The sequence below is a fragment of the Rhinopithecus roxellana genome, chromosome 19 (genome assembly GCF_007565055.1).
Source record: "Rhinopithecus roxellana isolate Shanxi Qingling chromosome 19, ASM756505v1, whole genome shotgun sequence".
In the NCBI taxonomy this organism is placed as follows: Eukaryota; Metazoa; Chordata; class Mammalia; order Primates; family Cercopithecidae; genus Rhinopithecus; species Rhinopithecus roxellana.
Genome location: NC_044567.1, coordinates 61,839,403 through 61,863,767, shown reverse-complemented (window position 1 = coordinate 61,863,767; position 24,365 = coordinate 61,839,403). Strand labels below are relative to the sequence as shown.

At 57.3% G+C, this 24,365-nt stretch overlaps 1 protein-coding gene across 4 annotated transcripts; it reads left to right on the top strand.

The window, feature by feature from the left end:
• The first annotated feature begins 1,203 nt into the window (after positions 1-1,203).
• Positions 1,204-23,960, top strand: HID1 (HID1 domain containing). Of its 4 annotated transcripts, XR_004055121.1 has the most exons (20): positions 1,204-1,419; positions 9,743-9,892; positions 10,430-10,600; positions 11,260-11,376; positions 12,011-12,117; positions 12,364-12,480; positions 14,426-14,648; positions 14,737-14,793; positions 15,620-15,760; positions 15,908-15,998; positions 16,192-16,343; positions 16,451-16,529; positions 18,716-18,880; positions 20,447-20,674; positions 21,071-21,177; positions 21,629-21,709; positions 22,051-22,138; positions 22,352-22,443; positions 22,631-22,789; positions 23,062-23,960. XR_004055121.1 is itself a non-coding variant. In XM_010387638.2 (19 exons), exons 1-19 carry the CDS (start codon positions 1,354-1,356, stop codon positions 23,123-23,125), a joined length of 2,364 nt encoding a protein of 787 aa, XP_010385940.2. In that variant the 5' UTR covers positions 1,204-1,353; the 3' UTR covers positions 23,126-23,960. The 4 variants fall into 4 exon arrangements, 2 of the variants coding, with proteins under 2 accessions (XP_010385940.2, XP_010385939.2); XR_004055122.1 differs by lacking the exon at positions 22,051-22,138 and having other exon boundaries at positions 21,629-21,728; XM_010387638.2 differs by lacking the exon at positions 22,051-22,138 and having other exon boundaries at positions 11,263-11,376.
• Positions 23,961-24,365: the final 405 nt, after the last annotated feature.

Genomic DNA, 24,365 nt, shown 5'->3' with positions numbered 1-24,365 from the left:
AAAAGCGCAGCCTCATTTGGATGAGCTCCTTACTATCTGTGGGACTTTGGGCAAGTAACTGCTTGAAGCCTCATTTTCCCCAAGTGTAAAATGTGGATACAATAATATCTCAGAAGTAGCTATTACAGATATCGTCATCGTCGTCTTGTTCTGATTTTTATTTTCCCCCAAGATGGGGTCTTGCTCTGTCGCCCAGGCTGGAGTGCAGTGGCGTGATCTCAGCTCACTGCAACCTCTGCCTCCCAGGTTTAAGCAATTCTCCTACTTCAGCCTCCTGAGTAACTGGGACTACAGGCGTGTGCCACTATGCCCAGCTAAGTTTTGTATTTTTAGTAGAGACAGGGTTTCACCATGTTGGCCAGGCTGGTCTTGAACTCCTGACCTCGTGATCCCCCTTCCTTGGCCTCCCAAAATGCTGGGATTACAGGCGTTAGCCACCGCATCCGGCCTTGTTTTGATGATGAATCTGCCTCTATTACAGGCTTACTTGGCTGTACCCTGGCCGCTTCTTTCCTTGTCCCTCTCCCTAGCTGCTCACCCATAAAGAGCAGGCTGTATGATTTATGTCCGCTGCGCCCCGTCCCTGACACAGAGTTGACAAATACCAGACCCTGAGCACATTTGTTGAAATGGATGAATCTCAAAGGATTCTCTGGGAATCTGGTGGCTAGAGGGGTCGGGACCACGAGGGACTCCCGCTCTCATCAAGGCGAGGAGCTGCGTTCTTGGAGTAGGGAAACTGAGTCAGCGCCTCCCCCCCTCATAACCGAGGGCCTGCGGGACTGTCTGAACACGTGGGTTTGACAGGTCAGAAAAAGGGGGAACCAGGAGAGTGGATGCTCAGAAAACATTAATGGGAAAGACAGACTGAGAAGGAGGAAAGTGGGGTGGAGAAGGCCAGCTGAGACGTGGGCCCAGGGCCGGAGCAGGGATGAAGGGTGAGGACCTTGGCGGGTGACGAGCTGCGAGGAGGGTTTTGGGCCCTGGGGACTGCGTGGCAGCGGAGGAGATGGAAGCGGAGGCGGGTACAATGTTCCGACGCAGAAGGAAGAGCTCCGAGGCTCCGGGTGGGAGCTGAGAAGGCACCCAGCGTGCGGCGGCGCTGGGTTGAAACCGCGGACTCCGCGGGTCTTCGGCGGCGGGCGCGGCAGGTGCAGGAGGCGGAGCCACGCGGGGGCGGGGCCTGTCGGGGCGGGGCAGCGAGGGGCGGGGCCGACGCGGGCCGTGGGCGGGGCGCGCCGCTAGTCTCCTGCTAGAGCCGCGGGGGCCGCGGAGCTGGAGCTGGAGCCGGAGCTGAAGCCGGAGCCGGGCTGGAGTCGGGGCGGGGGCCGGGCCAGAGCGGGCTCCAGCGCCATGGGGTCGTCCGACTCCAAGCTGAACTTCCGGAAGGCGGTGATCCAGCTCACCACCAAGACGCAGGTGCGCCAGGGGGGCCCCGGCCTCGCCATCCACCTGCCGGGCTGGGGGCTGGGCAGGGCCGGGGGTAAGCGAACTTGGCTAGCCGGGAGATGGGGGACGGGCGGGCCCCGAGCGTGACGCCAAGGCCAGCGCCGGAACGGGACCCTGCGGCCTGTACCTCAAAGCTCCATCCCCTGGCGCTAGTCCCCCACCCTCAGCCTCCTCTCCTGGGAACACCCCTCTCCCCGAAGCCGCTGCTGCCACCTTAGGCTGACGTGTGCCTACTCCCCGAGCCGGCGACACCGCTGTCCGCCTCCTGTCCCGCCCCCCGGCGTCCCCAGCTTCGCGTCTCCAGCCTCCTGCCGCCCCCACCCACCCATCCACCGTCCGCTCCCCTCCCTGTCCCTCATTGCCCGCGGGTCCCGGACGCAGAGTCCCGGTTGACTCAATACAAACAAAGCCTGGATGGCGCCGGCCCCGGGTCAGAAAAACAGCTGGTGTGCGCGGCAGCGGCCTCGCTGGGCCCTGGTGGATGCCCGTGGGTGGGCAGGGAAGGCCCAGGTGTTCCTGGGAACACGCAGAGAGTCGCGGGCAGCGAGGCAGCCTGGCGAGGGCCCCTGTCCCCAGGCCTATTGAGCACAGCCTCCCAGCTGGGGACCTCTCCAGGGGCCTCCCCGCGAGGCCCTGCGAGGGAAAGACTGTTAGCCTGTGTGCTCTGTTCTCTGGCTCAGGGGTGGGAACCCACAGGATGGCCCTCAGTCAGCTGGTGAGGGGCCTAGGGACCCTCCAACCTAGTCCGTGCTCTTAACTCTCCGGTGAGTCCACAAGTGGCCCAATGGCCACCTCCTTGTCCCTAACACACATCACCTGGCCACAGCAAGACTTCTTGTCTGCCCACCCCTTCTCTCCTGAGTTTTTGAACCAGGCCACTCTGGCCTCAGAGATGCTCAGCCCTGACTCCCCAGCTCCCCCATATTCAGGGGACTTAGGACCTGCTGCCTTCTGGGACCTTCCTCTTTCCTGGTTCCCCACCTCCTGCTCTCCAGGGCTCTCTCTTGCTGCAGGCAGAGTGGGATGGAGGAAGCCAGCTCCCATGGCCAGCTGGTCACAGTTCCAGGGGCCAGACCTTGCTCCCTCACCCGTTTCCCCACCCTGGAAGGGTCAAGTGCGCAGCAAATGCCCAGAGCCTTTGGAGAGTCCAACCTGGGCTGAAAGACTCTTGATAGAAACCAGACCGCACTTCACTCCCCACGGCTCCTGGGTCGTTCTGGAGCTTGGCTTTTTTAGGATGGGGTTTTCGTTCTGTGGGTGGCAGGGAAGGTGGCGAGTGGGCTAGCCCCTCAGTGTAGGGCTGCAGGGAGAGGAGCGGGGAGGCAGGGAGGAAGGGAGGCTCCCATGTTTAACTGCCTAGAGAAGAAACACCTTGCTGGAGGATTGCACTGTGGGTTCGGCAGCTGGGGTCCTTTGCCAGGCCAGTGGGGCCAGCTCAGCAGGGTACCAAAGGCTCTGGAGTGGCCTAGATTCCTACCTGCTCAGGCCTTTTCCCCAAAATACTGTGCTTTTCCCCAAAATACTGTGTCCCTCTTTCTTTCCCTGGCTACAGCCCTATGATGGGCCACTTGAGATGGTGCTGTTCTGTTTCCCAGCTGAGGAGAGTGAGTGGCCTTGGAATAGAACCTGGATAGGCTGGAGATAAGACCAGCCTTCCGGAGAGCACTAGGTCCTGTAGGCGGGCAGGGGCCTGGGATGCCCGGAGAGAGAGGCCCTCAGCGGCTGAAGCCTTGAACTCTGTGTAAGTGACCTGGCTTGGGTGGCTTGGGTGTGAGGACCAGAACCCAGATGGTCATCACTGACCTTACCACTTGGAGTCCCCAAGGAGATTCAGGCCAGTTGTCCATAGGATGATATGTGGTTCCAGGCTCTTACAGGGTGTGGCTTGGGCAGCAGACAGGCAGACCCAGCACCTCTTCCCGTGGCCTTCCTCGCCTTCCTGCCCTGCATCCTGTTTTCTTCCTGCCCCACCGTCCAGTCCTGGGTCAGGCCTGACCCTGGTCCTGAGAGCCAGCCGCTTTGGCTGTTTCCTGGCCATTCCTCATAGTAGGTGGGGCTCTGGAGGGAGACATTCCCAGACTTGGAAGCTTCTCCCAGATCCCGCGTGTTTGGAGTTCTCTGCTGCAGGCCGGATGAACCTGGCGGGTGCAGATTTACACGTGTATACATGTATATGCATGGAAATGCATGGTGACACAGTCCTCCACAGCAGGCTTAGCAGGCTCGAGTACTGGGGTACCTTCCCCCTGCACACTTGAGAGTCAAAAGATACAACTGCTCCCCAGGTCTGAGTGGGGGTCTGGTCTGAGCAGGGGCCTGGAAAAGCTGAGTTAAGAATATCTGATTTTGGGGGGCTGGGCTCGGTGGCTCACACCTGTAATCCCAACACTTTGGAAGGCCGAGGCAGGCGGATCACGAGGTCAGGAGATCGAGACCATCCTGGCTAACACGGTGAAACCCCATCTCCACTAAAAAAAAATACAAAAAATTAGCCAGACTTGGTGGCGGGCGCCTGTAGTCCCAGCTACTCGGGAGGCTGAGGCAGGAGAATGGCGTGAACCCAGGAGGCGGAGCTTGTAGTGAGCTGAGATCGTGCCACTGTACTCCAGTCTGGGTGACAGAGCAAGACACCATCTCAAAAAAAAAAAAAACATCTAATTTTGGGCCAGGCGCGGTGGCTCACGCCTGTAATCCCAGCACTTTGGGAGGCTGAGGTGGGCGGATCACCTGAGGTCAGGAGTTTGAGACCAGCCTGACCAACGTGGAGAAACCCCATCTCTACTAAAAATATAAAAAGTTGGCTGGGTGCGGTGGCTCAAGCCTGTAATCCCAGCACTTTGAGAGGCCAAGACGGGCAGATCACGAGGTCAGGAGATCGAGACCATCCTGGCTAACACGGTGAAACCCCGTCTCTATTAAAAAATACAAAAAAACTAGCCGGATGAGGTGGCAGGCGTCTGTAGTCCCAGCTACTCGGGAGGCTGAGGCAGGAGAATGGCATAAACCCGGGAGGCAGAGCTTGCAGTGAGCCAAGATCTGGCCACTGCACTCTAGCCTGGGCGACTCCGTCTCAAAAAAAAAAAAAAAAAAAAAAAAAAAAAAAGTCAGATTTTTTTGGCCAGGCGTGGTGGCTCATGGCTGTAATCCTAGCACTTTGGGAGGTGGAGGCAGGAGGATCGCTTGAGCCCAGGAGTTTGAGACCAGCCTGGGCAACACAGCAAGACCCTGTCTCTAAAAAATAAAATAAAATAAATTAGCTGGACTGGGTGGGGTGTGCCTATCGTACCAGCAACTCAGAGGCTGAAGTGGGAGGATTGCTTGAGCCCAGGAGTTCGAGGTTACAGTGAGCTATGATTGCGCCACTGCACTCCAGTCTGGGCAATGGAGCAAGACCCTGACTCAAAAACAAACAAAAGAAAAAGAATAAGGGAAGAAGAATACCTGGTTTTCCACCAGAGTAGCTCAGTTTCTGTGACCCTAGAAGCAGGGGCCTGCCTACCTCCAGCAAAAACACTTCCTTCAAAGATCAGATATGAGAAGCTTCCTTGGGCCGGTGGAGGCCAACTGGGGTCATTGAGGTAGGCGCCGAGCCATGTATCTCCCATTAGAAGCCTAAGGGGCCTCCGTGACCCTGACTAATGCCTGTAGCATCAACTTGGCCTGGGCAGGTGATCACCAAATCTGAATGTCCAAGCCACAGTGGGACCAGGAGAGGAGGCCCAAGCTGAGGAAAGAGGGAGGCAAAGTCCTCTTCCTAAAGTTCAAGGCTGGGATCTGTCACGGCTGGGATCTCTCCTCTGCTTCCGGAATGGGCTATTAAGTCTCTTTCTTCATTTTGGATTTAGTCCCCCAGTGACACTGCCTGATGAGCTAGGTCAGAGGTCATGCCTGCTTGTGCTTGGTTTCTGCCCTTTGAAGGGGGTAGTAGCTACCTGGGAGGTGGGAAAAGTGTCAGGGATGGCAGGTTCCCAGAGGCGCTCCCAGATGGTCAGAGGTCATGCCTGCTTGTGCTTGGTTTCTGCCCTTTGAAGGGGGTAGTAGCTACCTGGGAGGTGGGAAAAGTGTCAGGGATGGCAGGTTCCCAGAGGCGCTCCCAGATGGCTCTCAGGAAAAGGACATTTCCTGGGATGTCCTTCCTTACCCCACCATGGCGTTGGGGTGCCATGTCCCTGCACTCCAGGGAGTGCCAGAGGGCTGTCCTGGCTGAGGGCCCAAGGGCCAACAAACCCCAGCCCCAGGGCCCTCCTTTAGCCTTTGTTCCTCTCCCCCAGTGAAGAACTCGCTCTACCAGTTCTGGGACTGAGAGTCATGGCCACATGTTACCCTGCAGCTCCCTGGGGTGGGGTGGGGGTGTCTGCTCGGGGAGTGGGCTGGGGTATGCTTGGACCTTGGTGAGGCATGCAACCCCAACTCTGAGTTTGGAGAGCTCCACTGGTGCTCAGCCCTGCTCTGTGGTCAGGCTGAAGGGGTCCCCAGGACTGAGGGCAGCTTCGGTGGAACAAATATTAGCTGAACATCTGCCATATGCTTTACCGGCAAGGTCAGGAATTGACAGGGCTTCAAGGCATGTGCACCCACACTGTGGAGGCAGGGACTAAGGCACGTGCACCCAGACTGTGGAGGCAGGAACTACGCAGGGTGCGGGGAGGGGTGGGGCTGGAGGTTCCCAGGTGGGAGCAAGCAAGTCTGGGTTCTGGGAGGCTTCTTAGAAGAAGTAGCTTCAGAGAACAGAATTATTATTATTAAATATTTAGAGACAGGGTCTCAGTCATGTACGCTGGAGTACAGTGGCACAATCACAGCTCACTGCAGCCTTGAACTCCTGGGCTCAAGCGATCTTCCTGCCTCAGCCTCCTGAGTGGCTGGGACTACAGGTGCGTGCCATTACATGTGGCTAATTTTTTCTTTTTCTTTTTCTTCTTCTTCTTTATTTATTTTTTTTGTAGAGATAGGATCTCACTATGTTACCCAGGCTGGTCTCCAACTTCTGGGCTCAAGTGATCCTCTCGCCTCAGCCTCCCAAAACACTGGGATTACAGGTGTGAGCCACTCTGTCACCGAGGCAGGAGTGCCGTGGTACGATCCTGGTTCACTGCAGCTTCAACCTCCCTCGGCTTAGGCAGTCCTCCCACCTCAGCCTCCCAAGTAGCTGAGATGACAGGTGTGTGCCACCATGCCCAGCTAATTTTTTTTGATTTTTTTTTTTTGTAGAGATGGTATTTCGCCATGTTGTTCAGGCTGGTCTCAAACTCCTGGGCTCAAGCAATCCATCTGCCTCAGCCTCCCAAAGTGTTGGGATTACAGGTGTGAGCCACCGTGCCCAGTCATTATTATTATTATATTTTTTATTTTTTTATTTATTTTTTATTTTTTATTTTTTTTGAGACGGAGTTTCGCTCTGTCGCCCAGGCTGGAGTGCAGTGGCCGGATCTCAGCTCACTGCAAGCTCCGCCTCCCGGTTCCCGCCATTCTCCTGCCTCAGCCTCCCGAGTAGCTGGGACTACAGGCGCCCGCCACCTCGCCCGGCTAGTTTTTTTGTATTTTTTAGTAGAGACGGGGTTTCACGGTGTTAGCCAGGATGGTCTCGATCTCCTGACCTCGTGATCCGCCCGTCTCGGCCTCCCAAAGTGCTGGGATTACAGACATGAGCCACCACGCCTGGCCCCAGAATTATTTTTAAACAAGATATATATTTTTTTCTGATGATAAGAGTAACGTGTATGAAGTGCAGACTTGTGGTGGTAGCAGCGACCTCAGGTTTTATTGGCTGTAGGATTTCAGAGAAGGAAGAAAGCTGTGTTGGAGAAAGCAGGAAGGGTCTTGCAGGAAGTGACACTCGGAAGGAGCCATAAAGCGATGGGCCTGAGGAGGTGCACGTGCCTTGGACACTCTGGTCCCTTAACAGATGAACATTCAAGAGAAGAAAAATAGTAACGTGTTCTTACAGAAAAACATAAAGAAAAATATAAAACCACCTAAAGGGAGAGTTGCTATTAACATTCTGGTTCATTTTCTTCTAGTCTATTTTTTTTTTTTTTTGAGACAGAGTCTTGCTCTGTCACCCAGGCTGGAATGTAGTGGCACGATCTCGGCTCACTGCAAACTCCGCCTCCTGGGTTCAAGCAATTCTCTGCCACAGCCTCTTGAGTAGCTGGGATTACAGACACCTGCCACCATGCCCGGCTAATTTTAATATTTTTGGTAGAGAAGTTTCACCATCTTGGCCAGGCTGGTCTTGAACTCCTGACCTCGTGATCCACCTGCCCCGGCCTCCCAAAGTGCTGGGATTACAAGCGTGAGCCACCTCGCCCAGCCTATTCTAGTCTTTTATTCATGTATAATTTAACATGAATTGTGAGCATCCTAGAGGAGGTTTTATATCTCGTGTGTGTGTGTTTTTTTTGAGATGGTGTTTTGCTCTTGTTGCCCAGGGTGGAGTGCAGTGGCATGATCTTGGCTCACTGCAACCTCTGCCTCCTGAGTTCAAGTGATTCTCCTGCCTCAGCCTCCTGAGTAGCTGGGATTATAGGTGCCTGCCACCACGCCTGACTAACTTTTTGTATTTTTAGTAGAGACCGAGTTTCACCATGTTGGCCGGGCTGGTCTCAAACTCCTGACCTCAGGTGATCCACCCACCTCATTCTCCCAAAGTGCTGGGATTACAGGCGTGAGCCACTGTGCCTGGCCATCTTGTCTTTTTTTTTTTTCTCACATAACAGTGTAATCATTTTCCATTTGTTAATATTCTTGGAAAACATGATTCTGATGGCTGCATAATATTCCCTTGTATGGCTTTGCCTTCATTTTTTTTTAAGCCTTCTCCAATTGTTGTTTATTTGGGTTGATTCCAACTTTGCACTGCTATCAATAATATACATGCTCCTGCGTGCACATCTCTAATGATTTCTTTTGGAGAAATTTCTAGAAGTGAAATTTATGATTCAAATTAGTTGCCTTCATTGCCTAGATGACTGCCTAGATGACTTGAAGGGCATATATGTTTTTTTTTTTTGAGATGGATTTTTGCTGTGTCTCCCAGGCTGGAGTACAGTGGCACGATCTCGGCTCACTGCAACCTTCGCCTCCCAGGTTCACACAATTCTCCTGCCTCATCCTCCTGAGTAGCAGAGATTATAGGTGCCCGCCACCACGCCCGGCTAATTTTTGTATTTTTAGTAGAGACAGGGTTTCACCATGTTGGCCAGGCTGGTCTTGAACTCCTGACCTCAGGTGGTCCACCTGCCTCGGCCTCCCAAAGTGCTGGGATTACAGACACGAGCCACTGTGCCTGGCTGGGCATGTGTGTTTTTAAGGCCTGTTGCCTCCGTGGGAATGGATTTTGGAATACATTGTTGTGGTGAAAAGGGAAAGAGGAGAAGAGAGAACAGCTCAGGTGAAGGTAAAGAGAAGAGATGGCAGGGTGGAGTCCTGGGGTAGTAAATGCAGGTGTGTGTATGTATGACATACACATGTGTACGCATGTGTGTCTGTGTGCATGTGTGTGAGGCATGTTTCTGTGAGATTTTGGTTGAGTGCTGGGCTGAGATCTGGACTTGTCCCAGCAGGCAGTGGGGAGCCCTTGAAGGGCTCTGGGTGAGGAAGCAGTGCCTGTGGCAGTGGTACATGTAGGATGCCACCTGGGTGCATGGGTGGGCAGCAGCGTAGAGGCAGGGTTGAAGGAGGTGGATGTGAAGGCGGGAGCCCTGGCGAGGGCAGCCTGAGCTGCAGCACTGGAGGTGGGCGCTGAGAGGGGCGTGTTGGGGTCCGAGAGCAGCAGAGGTGAATTTACCAGATGTGGCAGCTGTTTTGGGTGTACTGCGAGAGGGCAGAGACTGGAGGCCGTGGCGGGCAGGCTGAGTGACTGGGAACGGAGTACAAGTTGCCTTTGGTCTTCTTCCCATGGAGAGAGGGCACAGTCTTGACCTGGATCCCCGGGCATTTGACCTAATGGTGTGGCCTGGAGCTGTGCCGAGGTGCGAAGGTCATCCTGCCTTGTCAGGGGAGGATGGTGACTTAACCAGGGTCACGCAGCCCCTCAGGGGTGGCGCTGGGCTTTGGCTGACTGTGCCTAGCTCACCCCTGACCATGCACACCCAGTGTCTCCAGCCTGACTGTGCTATCCAGGGGTTGTGGTGGCTGAAGGATGTCCCCCACCCATGTGGGAAGGCTCTGGGACCCCAGCTGGTAGGGGGACTCTGGCTTCCCTCTCGGGGTCTCTCCTGGTCACAGGTTGGGCAAACTTGGGCCCTCTGGCCAGGAGTTGTGTAACTCTGGACTCTTGGTCCCCCGACAGCCTGTGGAAGCCACCGATGATGCCTTTTGGGACCAGTTCTGGGCAGACACAGCCACCTCAGTGCAGGATGTGTTTGCACTGGTACCAGCAGCAGAGATCCGGGCCGTGCGGGAAGAGTCACCCTCCAACTTGGCCACCCTGTGCTACAAGGTGAGGGCTGCCCAGTCCCTCGCTGCCACTATTCCACCCTCCCAACCCACAGCAGGAGAAGGCAGGCACATCCAGGACCTCCCGACCCCCCAGGTCCTGTGGCTTCACCCAGCTCTCCCACTTCTCTCCCTGTGGTTCTCCTCGCTGGGCGGAGGGACCATGGCAGCCGCCATTTATGGGGAGATCCTCCGGGCCACATCTAACTGAGCACATTCTATAGATGGGTTCATTCAGCTCCCTCTGTGGGGTGGGTACTGCTAGTGTCGCCAGTTTACAGATAGGGAAACTGAGGCTGGGAGACTGACTTAGCAAGGCCTCAGCCATCCAGTGACGAGCTGGGCCCTGGCTGTCCTGATGCTTCAAGCTGCTCTGGCCTGTGTCCCAGTCCCCCCAGGCTGGCTGACCCCAACTCCAGGTGGCTCCTCCGCCTGTGGCCCCACTGTCTCTCCTCTGCAGCCTGGATGCCCACCTGACCCCAAGTGCCAGGGTCCTCTCCCCACTTTCCAGCCTGCCCTCTGCTCCTGCCTGCCCCCACAGGCCGTTGAGAAGCTGGTACAGGGAGCTGAGAGTGGCTGCCACTCGGAGAAGGAGAAGCAGATTGTCCTGAACTGCAGCCGGCTGCTCACCCGCGTGCTGCCCTACATCTTTGAGGATCCCGACTGGAGGGGCTTCTTCTGGTCCACAGTGCCCGGGGCAGGGCGAGGAGGGGTCTGTGGGCCTGGCCAGGGCTGGGTGGGAAACAGAGTTGGCGTCACAGGGAGAGTGCCCTTCAGGGCCGGCCATGCTCCTCCAAGCCTCTTCTGGGATTTGGGAAGTGCAGGGGTGGGGCCAGTGGGTGCTGCTGAGGGATGGTGTTCATGCCACCTCCTTGGGCCCTCAGTTCTCCTCCTGTGGGGGTTTCTGTGTCCACAGTCCAGAAGAAGTAGGGTATGGAGAGAAGCTGAGAGCCAGGGGTCACTGGGCAGAGGTGGGGGCAGAGGAACTGGGCCCTCTGAGGGCTGGAGAGGGACCGTACTGTCCTCTCTTCCCTACACCACCTGCCCTGGGTTTATCTCTGGGTGAGGTGCCGAGGGATGCAACATAGCGATTCCTAGCAGGGCTGAGACTCTTGATGTTGGGGGTCGCTGCCCGGTCCCCTCCGGTCAGTAGGGGAGTTTCCCTTGATGTTCCCAGCCCGGCTCCCTGCTCTGCCCCACTTCTGCCTTGGGAGGTTTGGGGCAACCAGGAGTCCACTTCCTGTCCCTTCATTCCTCTGCCCATGGGTGCCTGCCTGGGCTCAGCCCCTGTCCTCCACCACCCCACAAGCCCTGGGCCACCTCTCCCTGGCCAGCTATCACTGAGGCAGCCTGTGGGTGCTGTGTCCCCAGCAGGGAGAAGAGGATGATGAGAATGCCAGGCCCCTGGCTGAGTCCCTGCTCCTGGCCATTGCTGACCTGCTCTTCTGCCCGGACTTCACGGTCCAGAGCCACCGGAGGAGCACTGTGGTGAGGGTCCCCCAGCGCCCCACCCCCAGGCTGAGCAGGCTCTGGTCCTGGGTTGGGGCCGGGCCAGTTGAAGTTCCCTTGGGCAGATTGCCCTGGGGGCCAGGGGGCTCCAGGAGAGCTAAGCTGCCTGGCACGTGTAGGCCTGGGTGGTGACTGGTACAGCTGGAGGGAAGCCAGCTGGGGCTGGCCCTGCTTGCTGCATTCGATGGCTGGGCACAGACACCCATTGTCTTTGCCTGCCCAGGGTGGGTGCGGGTGCAGGGCTCGGACACAGGAGGCCTGGACCTCTTGCTTCCTGTGGCGGCATGGACTTCACCTTGAGTGTTCTCTGCCCACCCCTAAACGCGCGGCACCCAATCCCCTGCCCCTCCCTCCCTCTCTCCCTGTCCCACCCTGGACTGAGCAAGTGAAAGAACCAGTGTGAGATGGAAGAAAAATGAGCTTTCAAGAGACCTAAGAATATTCATTCCCGCCCTTGTGCATGAGGACCGGGCCATTTTGAGGACCTGTCTTTAAGAGAATTGGGGGTCTCTGCCCCATGGGACTGTGCGAGGCTCTAGGTGGTAGGGTTCTGACCCAGGCTGCTGTTCACCTCTCGACCCCTAACCCGGCCTCTTCCTGGCCCTGTCCCGAGGACTCGGCGGAGGACGTCCACTCCCTGGACAGCTGTGAATACATCTGGGAGGCTGGTGTGGGCTTCGCTCACTCCCCCCAGCCTAACTACATCCATGATATGAACCGGTGAGCTTTGCCCAGGCCCAGAGCCCTCTTTGCAGCTGGACCCCGGGCCGGGCCCCCACACAGCTCAGAGAGAGCCCATAGGCTCTCCCCAGAAGACCATCCTCACCTGTGACCTGACCTTGGCCTTACAGGGGTCAGCAGGGGTCACTTCCTTCCATGGACCTGGGCTGGGGCGCTGGGCTGGGTGGGTAGCACCTCCAAGAGGGAACTGGGATCCTAAGGTCCCCTCCCCCTTCCCCCGCCAAGGATGGAGCTGCTGAAACTGCTGCTGACATGCTTCTCCGAGGCCATGTACCTGCCCCCAGCTCCGGAAGGTGGCAGCACCAATCCATGGGTTCAATTCTTTTGTTCCACGGAGAACAGGTGAGGTCCCGCCTTTCTGCCGCTCTCCTCCCTCTTATTCCAGGCAACCCAGAACTGAGTCCACTCGCCAGGCCTTAGTCTCGTTTGAGGGGAGGTGCTGCCCCCTGGTGGTGATAAACTTTAATTTACCAGCAACACCTTACACCAGCCCCTTCAGTCTCTCCTTGGAGTCCTGGACAGGACAGAATCTGGGGGCCCCTCAGTGATCCGTCCCTGGGTCCTCCATCAAGAGCCGCCTGTCCAGTAGAAATAGGATGCAAACCACGAGTGCAATTTTAAAATTAAAAAACGTTAAAAAGTAAAATTGGGCCAGGCGCGGTGGCTCACACCTGTAATCCCAGCACTTTGGGAGTCCAAGGTGGGCAGATCACCTGAGGTCAGGAGTTCGAGACCAGCCTGGCCAACATGGTGAAACCCTGTCTCTACTAAAAATACAAACATTAGCTGGGCTTGGTGGTGGGCGCCTGTAATCCCAGCTACTCAGGAGGCTGAGGCACGAGAATCACTTGAACCCGGGAGGCAGAGGTTGCAGTGAGCTGAGATTGCGCTATTGCACTCCAGCCTGGGTGACAGAGTGAGACTCCATTTCAAAAATAAATAAATAAATAAAATTAATTAATAATATATTTCATATAACCCGATATACCCCAAACTTTAGCATTTAACATGGAGTCAGTATACAACATTATTGAGCTGTTTTACATCCCCCCCCCCTTTTTTTTTTGGAGATGGAGTCTCGCTCTGTCTCCCAGGCTGGAGTGCAGTGGTGCGATCTCGGCTCACTGCAAGTTCCACCTCCCGGGTTCACGCCATTCTCCTGCCTCAGCCACCCCAGCAGCTGGGACTATAGGCGCCCGCCACCTCGCCCGGCTAGTTTTTTGTATTTTTTAGTAGAGACAGGGTTTCACCGTGTTAGCCATGATGGTCTCGATCTCCTGACCTCGTGATCCACCTGCTTTGACCTCCCAAAGTGCTAGAATTACAGGCATGAACCACCGCGCCCGGCTGGCACATCCCCCTTTTCATACTAAGTTTTCAGAATCCAGTGTGTATTTTGCACTTATAGCAAGTCTTGGTTCCAATCAGCTACATTCCAAGGGCTCGACAGCTCCTTGTGGCTTGAGGCTGCTGTGTGGGATCCTGCAGTTCAGAGACCGGGTTGGGGTATGTGTGTGACAAATACCCCGAAGGGCAGGGAGGCCCAGCCCACATGAGACACTTATGGACTGTGGGGGACACGTGAGCACGGGGCGGGGGGCTGTCACACGTGTCACATGGCAGGGTTGAGTATTTGAGCAGGTAGCTCCCACTGGGAGCTGCGTTGGCCGCATAGGGTCAGTGCCCAGCAGGGGGCGGTCAACCTCTACCTTCCAGACTTTGGTCCCTACATGACACGCCTTATTCAGGTTTCCTAGTCTTCTGCTCAACCTTCCACCCTACTCCAGAAGAGAAGGGAGCTGGGCAATCCCCTCCACCAGCCATGGTCAGAGGCTGGCCAGAGTTTTCTTTCTCACCAGCCTTATCAGGCAAACTGCCACCCTTTGTTCCTCACTTAACCTCTCTGCGTCTCAGCTTCCTCATCTGTAAGATGAGCAGCTTGAACCCTGACATCTCTTGAGTCTAAGTGGAGTCATTCTGTGGCCTGGGAACTGGTTGGCTGAGCCTGGGCTCTGCTCCCCGAGCGGAAGCCCACCTTCTCCATGGGCCTCCAGTCCCATCTCTGAGGCCCTGAGGGAGGGTATCTGCCCCTTAAGACCCTAAGGGGTATGAATGTATCCTACTCATGGTTCTGGGCTTCCCCCACCCACTCTTTCCAAGCCACTCCCTGGCCTGGCGCTAAAATGCTTGTTGAATGAGGCTGACCCTCCCATGTGGCCAGAGGGGTGTGGCCAGGGGGCTGGGCCCCGGTGGAGCCTCTGCAGCCTTGTCCCCTCTCCTGCTGCAGACATGCCCTGCCCCTCTTCACCTCCCTCCTCAACACCGTGTGTGCCTATGACCCTGTGGGCTACGGGATCCCCTACAACCACCTGCTCTTCTCTGACTACCGGGAGCCCCTGGTGGAGGAGGCTGCCCAGGTGCTCATTGTCACCTTGGACCACGACAGCGCCAGCAGTGCCAGCCCCACTGTGGACGGCACCACCACTGGCACCGCCATGGATGATGCCGATGTAAGGATGGGAGCATGGAGGGGACATCTGCTGGGGCTGCGGGTGGCCGGGAGGACGCCTACTTACCACGGGCTTCTCCTCTTGGCAGCCTCCAGGCCCGGAGAACCTGTTTGTGAACTACTTGTCCCGCATCCATCGCGAGGAGGCAAGTCCAGTCCCCACAGTGGCTTTGCAGGGGGCGGGGGGATGCAAGTGAGACAGGGATATGGGGGATCCTGACCCCTCCATGAAGGAACTATGCTCTCTGTGGGCTGGGGCCACCCTAGATGAAATATTGGCAGGGCTGTGGGGGTTTCAAGATGCAGGAAGGGCTGATGGCCTCACCTGGGTAGAGGTAACTGGGAAGGCTTCTAGGAGGAGGCAGCTGATGTCATTTCAGAGGTGGTGGGGAGAGAGGGGAATGACAGTGGGCAAGGGCTTCAGGCCAGGCAGTCCCAGTTCACATGTCTTGTGATCTTGGTGGGAAGTTGCTTGAACTCCCAGAGTTCTAACTTCTGCAGCTAAAACACAGGACACTAGCTGCCTTCTCACCCCAGCTGGTAGCAGGTCTCAGTAAATGACAAAACAGTGGAATGCCCCTTGAGTGTGATGGGGTGATGGGGGAGTATTTTGGGGAGGGGTAGAACGATGGAATCTGTCAACCATGAGTCTAAGGTGGGCAGGGACGAGGTTGAGGGTGTGCATGTGTGGGAGCTCACTGGGAGCGGCAGCCTTGCTCAAGGGGCGCACAGCCCAAGGACAGAGAGTCTGCAGTCTGGTGGAGGGGCCAGGGCTGTCCACACCTATGAGGGACTCCGTTTCCTGAGGCGTTGCCCCAGGACAGCTATGGATGACAGCATCAGGGCCCTCAGTCTCTGGAGGTGGGATCTGGCTCTGGGGGAAGGAGGAGGCATTTGTGGGGGGCCTGGGCTGGGAAGCTGGAGCTGTGGGGATCATGCTGGACAGGTCCGCTGCTCTGCCCTCACCCCCAGGACTTCCAGTTCATCCTCAAGGGTATAGCCCGGCTGCTGTCCAACCCCCTGCTCCAGACCTACCTGCCCAACTCCACCAAGAAGATCCAGTTCCACCAGGAGCTGCTAGTTCTCTTCTGGAAGCTCTGTGACTTCAACAAGGTGGGCCAGCCTCGAGGGGCCCTGCAGGGAGATGGAGAGCAGCCGCTCCAATAGCCCAGGGGCGGGGACAGTGTCAGACTGAGGGGGGTGGGGCAGAGCTGCCCCTCCCTCGAACTCAGCCCACTTGGTCCCTCCCCGCACCCCCAGAAATTCCTCTTCTTCGTACTGAAGAGCAGTGACGTCCTAGACATCCTTGTCCCCATCCTCTTCTTCCTCAACGATGCCCGGGCCGATCAATGTAAGACCAGGGTGGGGTGGGATGCTGGGAGCTTTCCTGGTGGCGAGGTGGAGGGCCCGCCATCTGCCCTGCCTCCCAGGAGCTCAGGCCTGGCACTCTCACCTCCCGGGAGGGAGGCCCCCAAAATGGTCCCTGTCTGGGCCCCTCCCTCCCCCTCCCACCCGAGTGACCCATCCCACGTCACCTGCCGCAGCTCGGGTGGGCCTGATGCACATTGGTGTCTTCATCCTGCTGCTTCTGAGCGGGGAGCGGAACTTTGGGGTGCGGCTGAACAAGCCCTACTCGGTTCGCGTGCCCATGGACATCCCAGTCTTCACGGGGACCCACGCCGACCTGCTCATTGTGGTGAGGGGGCTCATGCGGCTGGGCCCAGCTGGTGCAGGGGCGGCGTCCTCTTGGCTGAGTCTGGAGGCAGCAGGGACCCCACAGTGCCCCTGTCCCTCCCGGCACAGGTGTTCCACAAAATCATCACCAGCGGGCACCAGCGGCTGCAGCCCCTCTTCGACTGCCTGCTTACCATCGTGGTCAACGGTAGGGACCCGGAGCTCGCACTCCCCGCACTCACCACCAGGTGGTGCCAGGCCACAGGCCAACCTGCCACCCGCTCCGGGGTTCAAGCCCCTCCAGCCCACAGAAAGAAAGCAAACTTGTGTGCCGTTCATAGTAGCCACATTAAAAAAAAAAGGGTGACAACAATTTAATAATATGTTTTATCTATTCCACTATATCCCAAACACCATCATCTCAACATGTAGCTTATGTAAAAATTACTAATGAGATATTTAATATTCCCTTCTCACACTCAGTCTTGTCGCCCAGGCTAGAGTGCAGTGGCGTCATCTCAGCTCACTGCAACCTCTACCTCCTGGGTTCAAGCTATTCTCATGCCTCAGCCTCCTGAGTAGGTGGGATTACAGGCGTGTGCCACCACACCTGGTTAATTTTTGTGTCTTTAGTAGAGACAGGGTTTTGCCATGTTGTCCAGGCTGGTCTCGAACTCCTGACCTCAGATGATCTGTCCACCTCAGCCTCCCAAAGTGCTGGGATTACAGGCATGAGCCACTGCGTCTGGCCTTTTTTCTTTTTTTCTTTTTTTAATTTTAACCATTTCTTTGACATCTGAAGGAGTTTAGCCCTATTTATTGGAGCCATTGGTAGTCCAATAACACTTTTACTTTATTTATTTATTTATTTATTTATTTTTTAAATATTTGAGACAGAGTCTTACTCTCTGTTGCCCAGGCTGGAGTGCAGTGGCACAATCTCCATTCACTGCAACCTCCCAGGTTCAGGTGATTCTCATGCCTCCCAAGTAGCTGGGATCACAGCATATGCCACCATGCCTAGTTTTTTTTTTTTTAGTAGAGACAGGGTTTTGCCATGTTGGCCAGCCTGGTCTCGAAGTCCTGGCCTCAAGCAATCTGCCTGCCTTGGCCTCCCAAAGTTCTGGGGTTACAGGCATGAACCACCACACCCGGCCATATTTCATTTTATTTCTAATTATAGTGACGGGATCTCACTATGTTTCCCAGGCTCATCTCGAACTCTTGAGCTCAAATGATCCTCCTGCCTCAGCCTCCCAAAGTGCTGGGATTATATAGGCGTGAACCACTGTGGCCTCTCGTGTGTTTCATTTGTGCAGCATACGCATTAGGACTAGTTGTGTTTCAAGCACGAAGTGGCCATACATGGCTGATGTCCACTGTGTTGGGCAGTGCAGGTTTGGACAATTGGAGTCACACAGTATGGGGATGTGGAAGTCCCACCCTTTCTGCCTTTGCCTTCCGTGTCCAGTCCCCACCCCCACCCAGCAAGGACTGCACACAGCTGCTGGGGAGGGGAAGCAGAAGGAGCCAGGCTCCCTGGGGTTCAGGACCCAGCAAGGCAGGTGGCCATGGGCTGGGGCAAAATGCCTTCAATGTGAACATCTTTTGGAGAGGATGGTCGTGGCTAGGGCCGGCTGGCCTGTCTGTGGCCTGGTTTAGACTGCAGGGTGGGTAGTGTGGGGTGGTAGAGGCCTCTAGCTGGGCTGTGATCTCTGGGACCAGGACTGTCCCTTTCCCTCCTGGTTCACCCTCTGGCTCCATCTCACAAATCTCCACTGAGGCAGTTCTGAGAACACGTTTGTGAACAAGACAGCCCCGGTCCCTGCCCTGCGGGGCCCTCAGCCTAGGGAGGGAAAATGACACAAGACAAGGAAGTGTGCAGATAGATCAGCATGGAACGCCAGGCTGGGTGTGCCCCCAGGGCTGGGCCCCAAAATACATCTCTAGTGACATGACAGCTTGACATTCTGGAAGGATTTAAAGTCCTGAGTTTGTATCCTTGCATGATCATTTCATTACTTGGGATCTTGGGCCAAGTTTACAACCTTCTTTGAGCCTCAGTTTACCTATCTATAAAATGGGGGTGATCTTGTCCCTGTCCTGCCTCCCTCATGGTATGGGGGGACTGGCATGGGTGGGATGCATGTGGCTGTGTAAGCAGGACAGCTGTCTTCATAGTCGAGGGGTGAGGGTGAGGCCTAACTGCCTCCCAGGACTCTGCACGCAGTATGGCCAGTGTGGACTCGGCCTCTTGGGCCTTGCACTTCCTGGCTCTGCAGGGGTCAGGGAGGGATTGGGAGCAGGAGTCTGTTGTTCCACCCAGGCCCAGGATGTGCAGGGATGGCTTGGTGGGGCGGGGGGCCCAGGAGTGAGCTGGCCCCTCCCCTACAGTGTCCCCCTACCTCAAGAGCCTGTCCATGGTGACTGCCAACAAGTTGCTGCACCTGCTGGAGGCCTTCTCCACCACCTGGTTCCTCTTCTCTGCCGCCCAGAACCACCACCTGGTCTTCTTCCTCCTGGAGGTCTTCAACAACATCATCCAGTACCAGTTTGACGGTGAGGCACCAGCCTGAGGCCCTGGTGATCAGGGTGGCCAGTGGGCCTCCTTCCTACCTAAGGAGGGCACAGCCCAGGAGGTGGCCTCTGGGAAGTGCTGGACTGCTTGCCTTCTGCCCCCAGTTCATTCATTCAGTGTACATTTATTGAGCATCTATAGTGTACCTGGGTGCAGGGGATACAGTGGGGAACAAAGCTTTGCTTCTTGCCCTGTGGAGCTCACAGCTGGGGCTGGAGGCAGGGAGGCAGGCTTCAAACAGATGATTACCCTCTAATGGACATCTGAATTTTTTTTTTTTCCGATGGCATCTCACTCTGTCGCCCAGGCTGGAGTGCAGTGGTGTGATCTTGGTTCACTGCAATCTCCTTCTCCCAGGTTCATGCAATTCTCCTGCCTCAGCCTCCTAAGTAGCTGGGATTACAGGCGCCCTCCAATATACCTAGCTAACTTTTTGTACTTTTAGTAGAGACAAGCAATCTGCCTGCCTCGGCCTCCCAAAGCACCAGAGTTACAGTCATGAGCTGTTGGGCTGGGCCTTCCCCTTTGTGGGATTTCACCACGTCAGCCAGGCTGGTCTCAAACTCCCGACTTCAAATGATCCACCTGCCTCGGCCTCCCAAAGTGCTGGGATAATAGGCGTGAGCTGCCACACCTGGCCTGAAGTGTGATAAAAGGGAAGTGCAGAGTAGTAAGACCCTGATGGGCATCTTAGCAGCCCGTCTGCCCAGTGTTGCAGACACCCGGCTGCCTGCTGTCACTTCAAGCCTTGCCACTCGTTAGCCCTGTGACCGGGGCATGTCACCTGACCTCTCCGAGCCTCAGTGCCCTCATCTGTAAGTTGCTCATAACAATGGTTCTAAGAGTCCTGGTCTCAGAAGGTATTGGGAAGATGGAGCAAAATAACCCCCAGAAGGCACTTAGCACAGTGCCTGGCAACTTAAAAATGATCGATTTTTATTATTGCTATGTCCAAAGTCGGTCAAATTTGCAGTGATCTCTGAGGGAGAAATAGGGGTAAGGTGGGGCAGGAGACAGCACATGCAAAGGCCCTGGGGTGGGATGTGGAACTGAAAGTGAAGAGTATGGCATGAGGCGGGACCAGAGATGGGGACTGGGGCCTGAGAGCTGGGAGAAGTCAGTGCTGGGGGATGGACGGCAGGCACATGCCACATTATCCTCCGTGACTCCTCCTGGCCACCGTGCTCGGGAAGAGAGTCAGAATGCATAACAGCTGGCCTGCTGTGGACGCTGCCATGCTGGGGCCTGCCCTCTTTGCCAGGTGTTAACCCGTTAGTGCTGGGTTGTGGAGGGGGACTCAAAGGCACTGGGGCAGGGGTGTTGTGGGGTGCTCTGGTCTGACATGCTGGGATAGCCATAGTGGGCACACATAGCCAGTGCCAGCAGCCCTGCCCCAGCACTCTATCTTGGGCTCCCTGTACCATCTCCAACCCCTTGGGCAGGCACCCTCCTGTCCTCCAAACTCCCCCTTCCGGGAAGCCCACCCAGATTGGACCGGGGGAGCTGGAGGGGGCCTCCCTGAGGTGAGGCATGCTCCCTGCCCACAGGCAACTCCAACCTGGTCTACGCCATCATCCGCAAGCGCAGCGTCTTCCATCAGCTGGCCAACCTGCCCACGGACCCGCCCACCATTCACAAGGCCCTGCAGCGGCGCCGGCGGACACCCGAGCCCTTGTCTCGCACCGGCTCCCAGGAGGGCACCTCCATGGAGGGCTCCCGTCCTGCCGCCCCTGCAGAGCCAGGCACCCTCAAGACCAGCCTGGTGGCTACTCCAGGTCTAGTGCTAGTGGAAGGGAGAGGAGCGTGGATACTGGTGTGGCTGGGGGAGGGACACGGTCTCAGGGGTGTCACCCCCATCTCTGGCAAATAGCGTGGCTTGTGTATGGAATCTGAGGGGATGGGGCTGGGCAACAGGGATGGGGGGAGGGTACTGGGTGGGCTTAGCATGTGTAGCTTGGTGTTGGGGGCAGAGCCTCAGGGCGAGTGTAGACTGTGGAGGGATGAGCACAGAAGAGGGTGTTGCAATGATCAGACACTGCCTCTAGAGCCAGTGGAGGTTCCAGAGGGAAGCAGGAGTAAAACAAATACAAATAAAAAGTAAAGTGGGTGGAGGAAGGGCTAGAAGGGGCACTGTGGCGGGTGGTCCTCACTCCCACCTGTGCCCTGCCCAGGCATTGACAAGCTGACGGAGAAGTCCCAGGTGTCAGAGGATGGCACCTTGCGGTCCCTGGAGCCTGAGCCCCAGCAGAGCTCGGAGGACGGCAGCCCAGCCAAGGGGGTGGGTGATGGGGACTCCTGGAGCCAGGCGTGGCTGGCCCTTCCCTTCTCCCCTGGCCTCTGCAGTGGGGGCTGGGCCGGGGCACTCTGGGGTCACCTGCAGCAGAGGGGCAGACACCCAGTGCCCAGGACGTTAGGGCCAGCGCTGCTGACTCCCTTGGGGGTGGGGGACTCTCACAGATCCCTCCCTTGTTTCCTGGTCCCGGCGAAGCCCTTGGCCTTCAGACTTCTCATCCCTCCGCCTTATCTGAGCTGGCCTTTACCCAGCCTGCCCTGTCAGCCACTGGCCCTAAACCTGTCACTAGGTTGGGTTGGGCCTGGGGCAAAGGCTGCTGGGCTGGGCCTTCCCCTTTGTGGGATTTCCAGCTGCCAGTGGAGAGGGCTCTTTGCCCCCCACTCTACCCCTCACCCAACCCTGCCATCCCTCACCCCTGTTCTTTTCTGGGGGCCAGGAGCCCAGCCAGGCATGGAGGGAGCAGCGGCGACCATCCAGTTCATCAGCCAGTGGGCAGTGGAGCCCAACGCCGGAGTGGGTGAGGGACCCCATGCCAGGCGAGCAGGGGCTGGGGTTTGGGCAGATGGTACAGGGGCGGGAGCTGGGTTGGGGTTCCCTGGCCCGGGGAAGCTCAGTGAAGATGGCAATGAGTCCGAATCAGAGGACCCTGGCGTAGCAGCCTGGCTCCGGGTCCGTCCTTCTGGCTGGTGACATCCCACGTGTTCGGCCTGTCTGGCTCGGTTGCTTCCTTCGTCTACACTGTTGCCAGAGCCCCCAGCAGGATTAAGCCCCAGGCGCCCACAGTGCTCTCTTCCTTAATAAATCACTCTTTCCGACTTCCTTCCCTGAATCTCATCCCCACGCCCTGTGTCTCCTGAGATCACGCCAGTTGCACTGGAACAGGGATCATTGCTGTTCCTGCCTGACCACGCTGTTGTGAGGGCTAAAGGCGACAGTCTCCCGAAAGGCACGTGGCACAGCCATGGCTTAATGCGGAGCCGTGGCGCTTGCCATCCATAACAATGAACTGTTCAGGGGTCCTGCTTGGTGCCAGGCTTATGCTGCAGGGATCAGGGGTGCTTTCTGCCTTGGGGAGGCTGTGGTTCTGGGTCAGGGTCAGGCTTGCCCTGCAGCCCCCAGGGGTTGCTTTCTCAGCCCCAGGAACCCCATCCCTCCCCAGGTCCTCTCCTGGAAGTCAAAGCTGCCGCTGCAGACCATCATGAGGCTGCTGCAGGTGCTGGTTCCGCAGGTGGAGAAGATCTGCATCGACAAGTGAGTCGGGCGCCAGCAGGGCCAGGGGGCGTGGGCGGGGCCGGGGGTGTGGGCAGGTGGACTCTGGGCGGGGCCAGCCTAGGCTTAGGTGGGTGTATGATGGGAAACATGGGTCTTGGGAGTCCAGAGTGAGCCCTGTGCTCCTCTAGACCATGTGAGTGTGCTGGAGACACCCCTCTCCCTGCAGGGGCCTGACGGATGAGTCTGAGATCCTACGGTTCCTGCAGCATGGCACCCTGGTGGGGCTGCTGCCCGTGCCCCACCCCATCCTCATCCGCAAGTACCAGGCCAACTCGGGCACTGCCATGTGGTTCCGCACCTACATGTGGGGCGTCATCTATCTGAGGTGGGCCCCAGGGGGTGGGGTGGTGTCCGCCTGAGAGCCTGCCCAGCAGGGCTCAGCAGGGACCTCAGCTCTGGGCCCCACCACCCATGGTGGACTTCATGTCAAGACAGTCAACTAAGGCGGCCTTGCTTGGTTGAGGGTGGCACCTGCAGCCCAGGGTGGGACATCGCAATGGAAAGTGTTGGCTTGGCCATTCCTGCCACCCAGCTCCTCCTGGTGCCTTGTCTGCAAGGTGCCCCAGCACGTGGGTAATCCCCCCACTTCCTCCACAGGAATGTGGACCCCCCTGTCTGGTATGACACCGATGTGAAGCTGTTTGAGATACAGCGGGTGTGAGGATGAAGCCGGCGAGGTGCTCAGTCTAGGGGAAGGCAGGGCCCTGGTCCCTGAGGCTTCCCTGACCCACCATTCTGAGCTTTAAATGACCACGATCAGGGCCTGGGACAGGCAGAGTGGCTGAGTCCTAAATGTCAGGCCCCAGAGACCCCTGTGGCCAGGACAATGTGGACCGACTCTGATCTCCCTCAACCCCTAGGCTGGACTCACAGGAGCCTCATCTCCGGGGCTAAGCCCCCATCAGAGACCACTGCCCCCACTACTCAGACTCCCCCTTTAAGACCTGGCTCAGTGCTGTCTCCTCAGTGCCCACCCACTCCTGTCCTGCCCAGCCCCAGAGGCAGAAGCCATCAGGTCACTGTGCCCTAGGGGATTTGACCAAGGAACCACGGGCTGTCCCTTGAGGTGCCTGGGCAGGGTGAGGGGGTGCTTCCGGCCTCCTAACCCTGAAGCCAGCTGTTCCAGGCTCCAGGGGAAATAGGTGTGGCCAGGCTGCTCCTCGAGGAGGCTGGGAGCTGGCTGACTGCAAAAGCCAGGCTGGGGCACCTCCCGTATACTTGGGGCATGGTGTGGGGTGGTGAGGGTCTCCTGCTGTATTCTCCTGGGTCCGTGGAAATAGCCTGGCTCCCTCTTACACAGTAATGAGGGGTAGGGAAGGGAACCGGGGGGCAGCCATTTAGTCCTCCCTGCCCTGCCCACTGCCTGGATGGGGCGATGTCACCCCCTCATCCTTCCCCCAGCTCTGGCCCCTGGGTCCCGCCCCCCAACCCCTTGTGTCAGAACAATCTTTGCTCTGTACAATCAGCCTCTTTACAATAAAACCTCCTGCTCCACATTCTGACTCTGCGGTTGAGGCAAGGGGCCAGGTGTGGCTCTTGTCTTCATTGGAGCTGGGGACTCTGCACCTCAGAGGGCCCCCAGTGCATGACTGGGAACCAGCATTTGTTATTTTCTTGGATGGGAAAGCAGGATTAGACCCTGTCACCTAGGGTTTGGGGCCCCTGAGCTGTTGCCACCCAGAGAAAGGGCCCACAGGAGAGGCCATAGGGCCACCCCAGGCAGCCACTGAGACAGCGCGGGGAGGGCTGTGCTTGCTAGTGATTCACGTCAGTGGCAGGGGGCGGGGGGGCATGAGGAGGAGGGCAGAGCCTCATCTGCAGGGCCAGGGCTGCCCTCTCTGGCCTCGCTCCAGGCAGAGCCCGCTGTTTGCACTGGGCTCAGGGAGATGGATGGCCTGCCA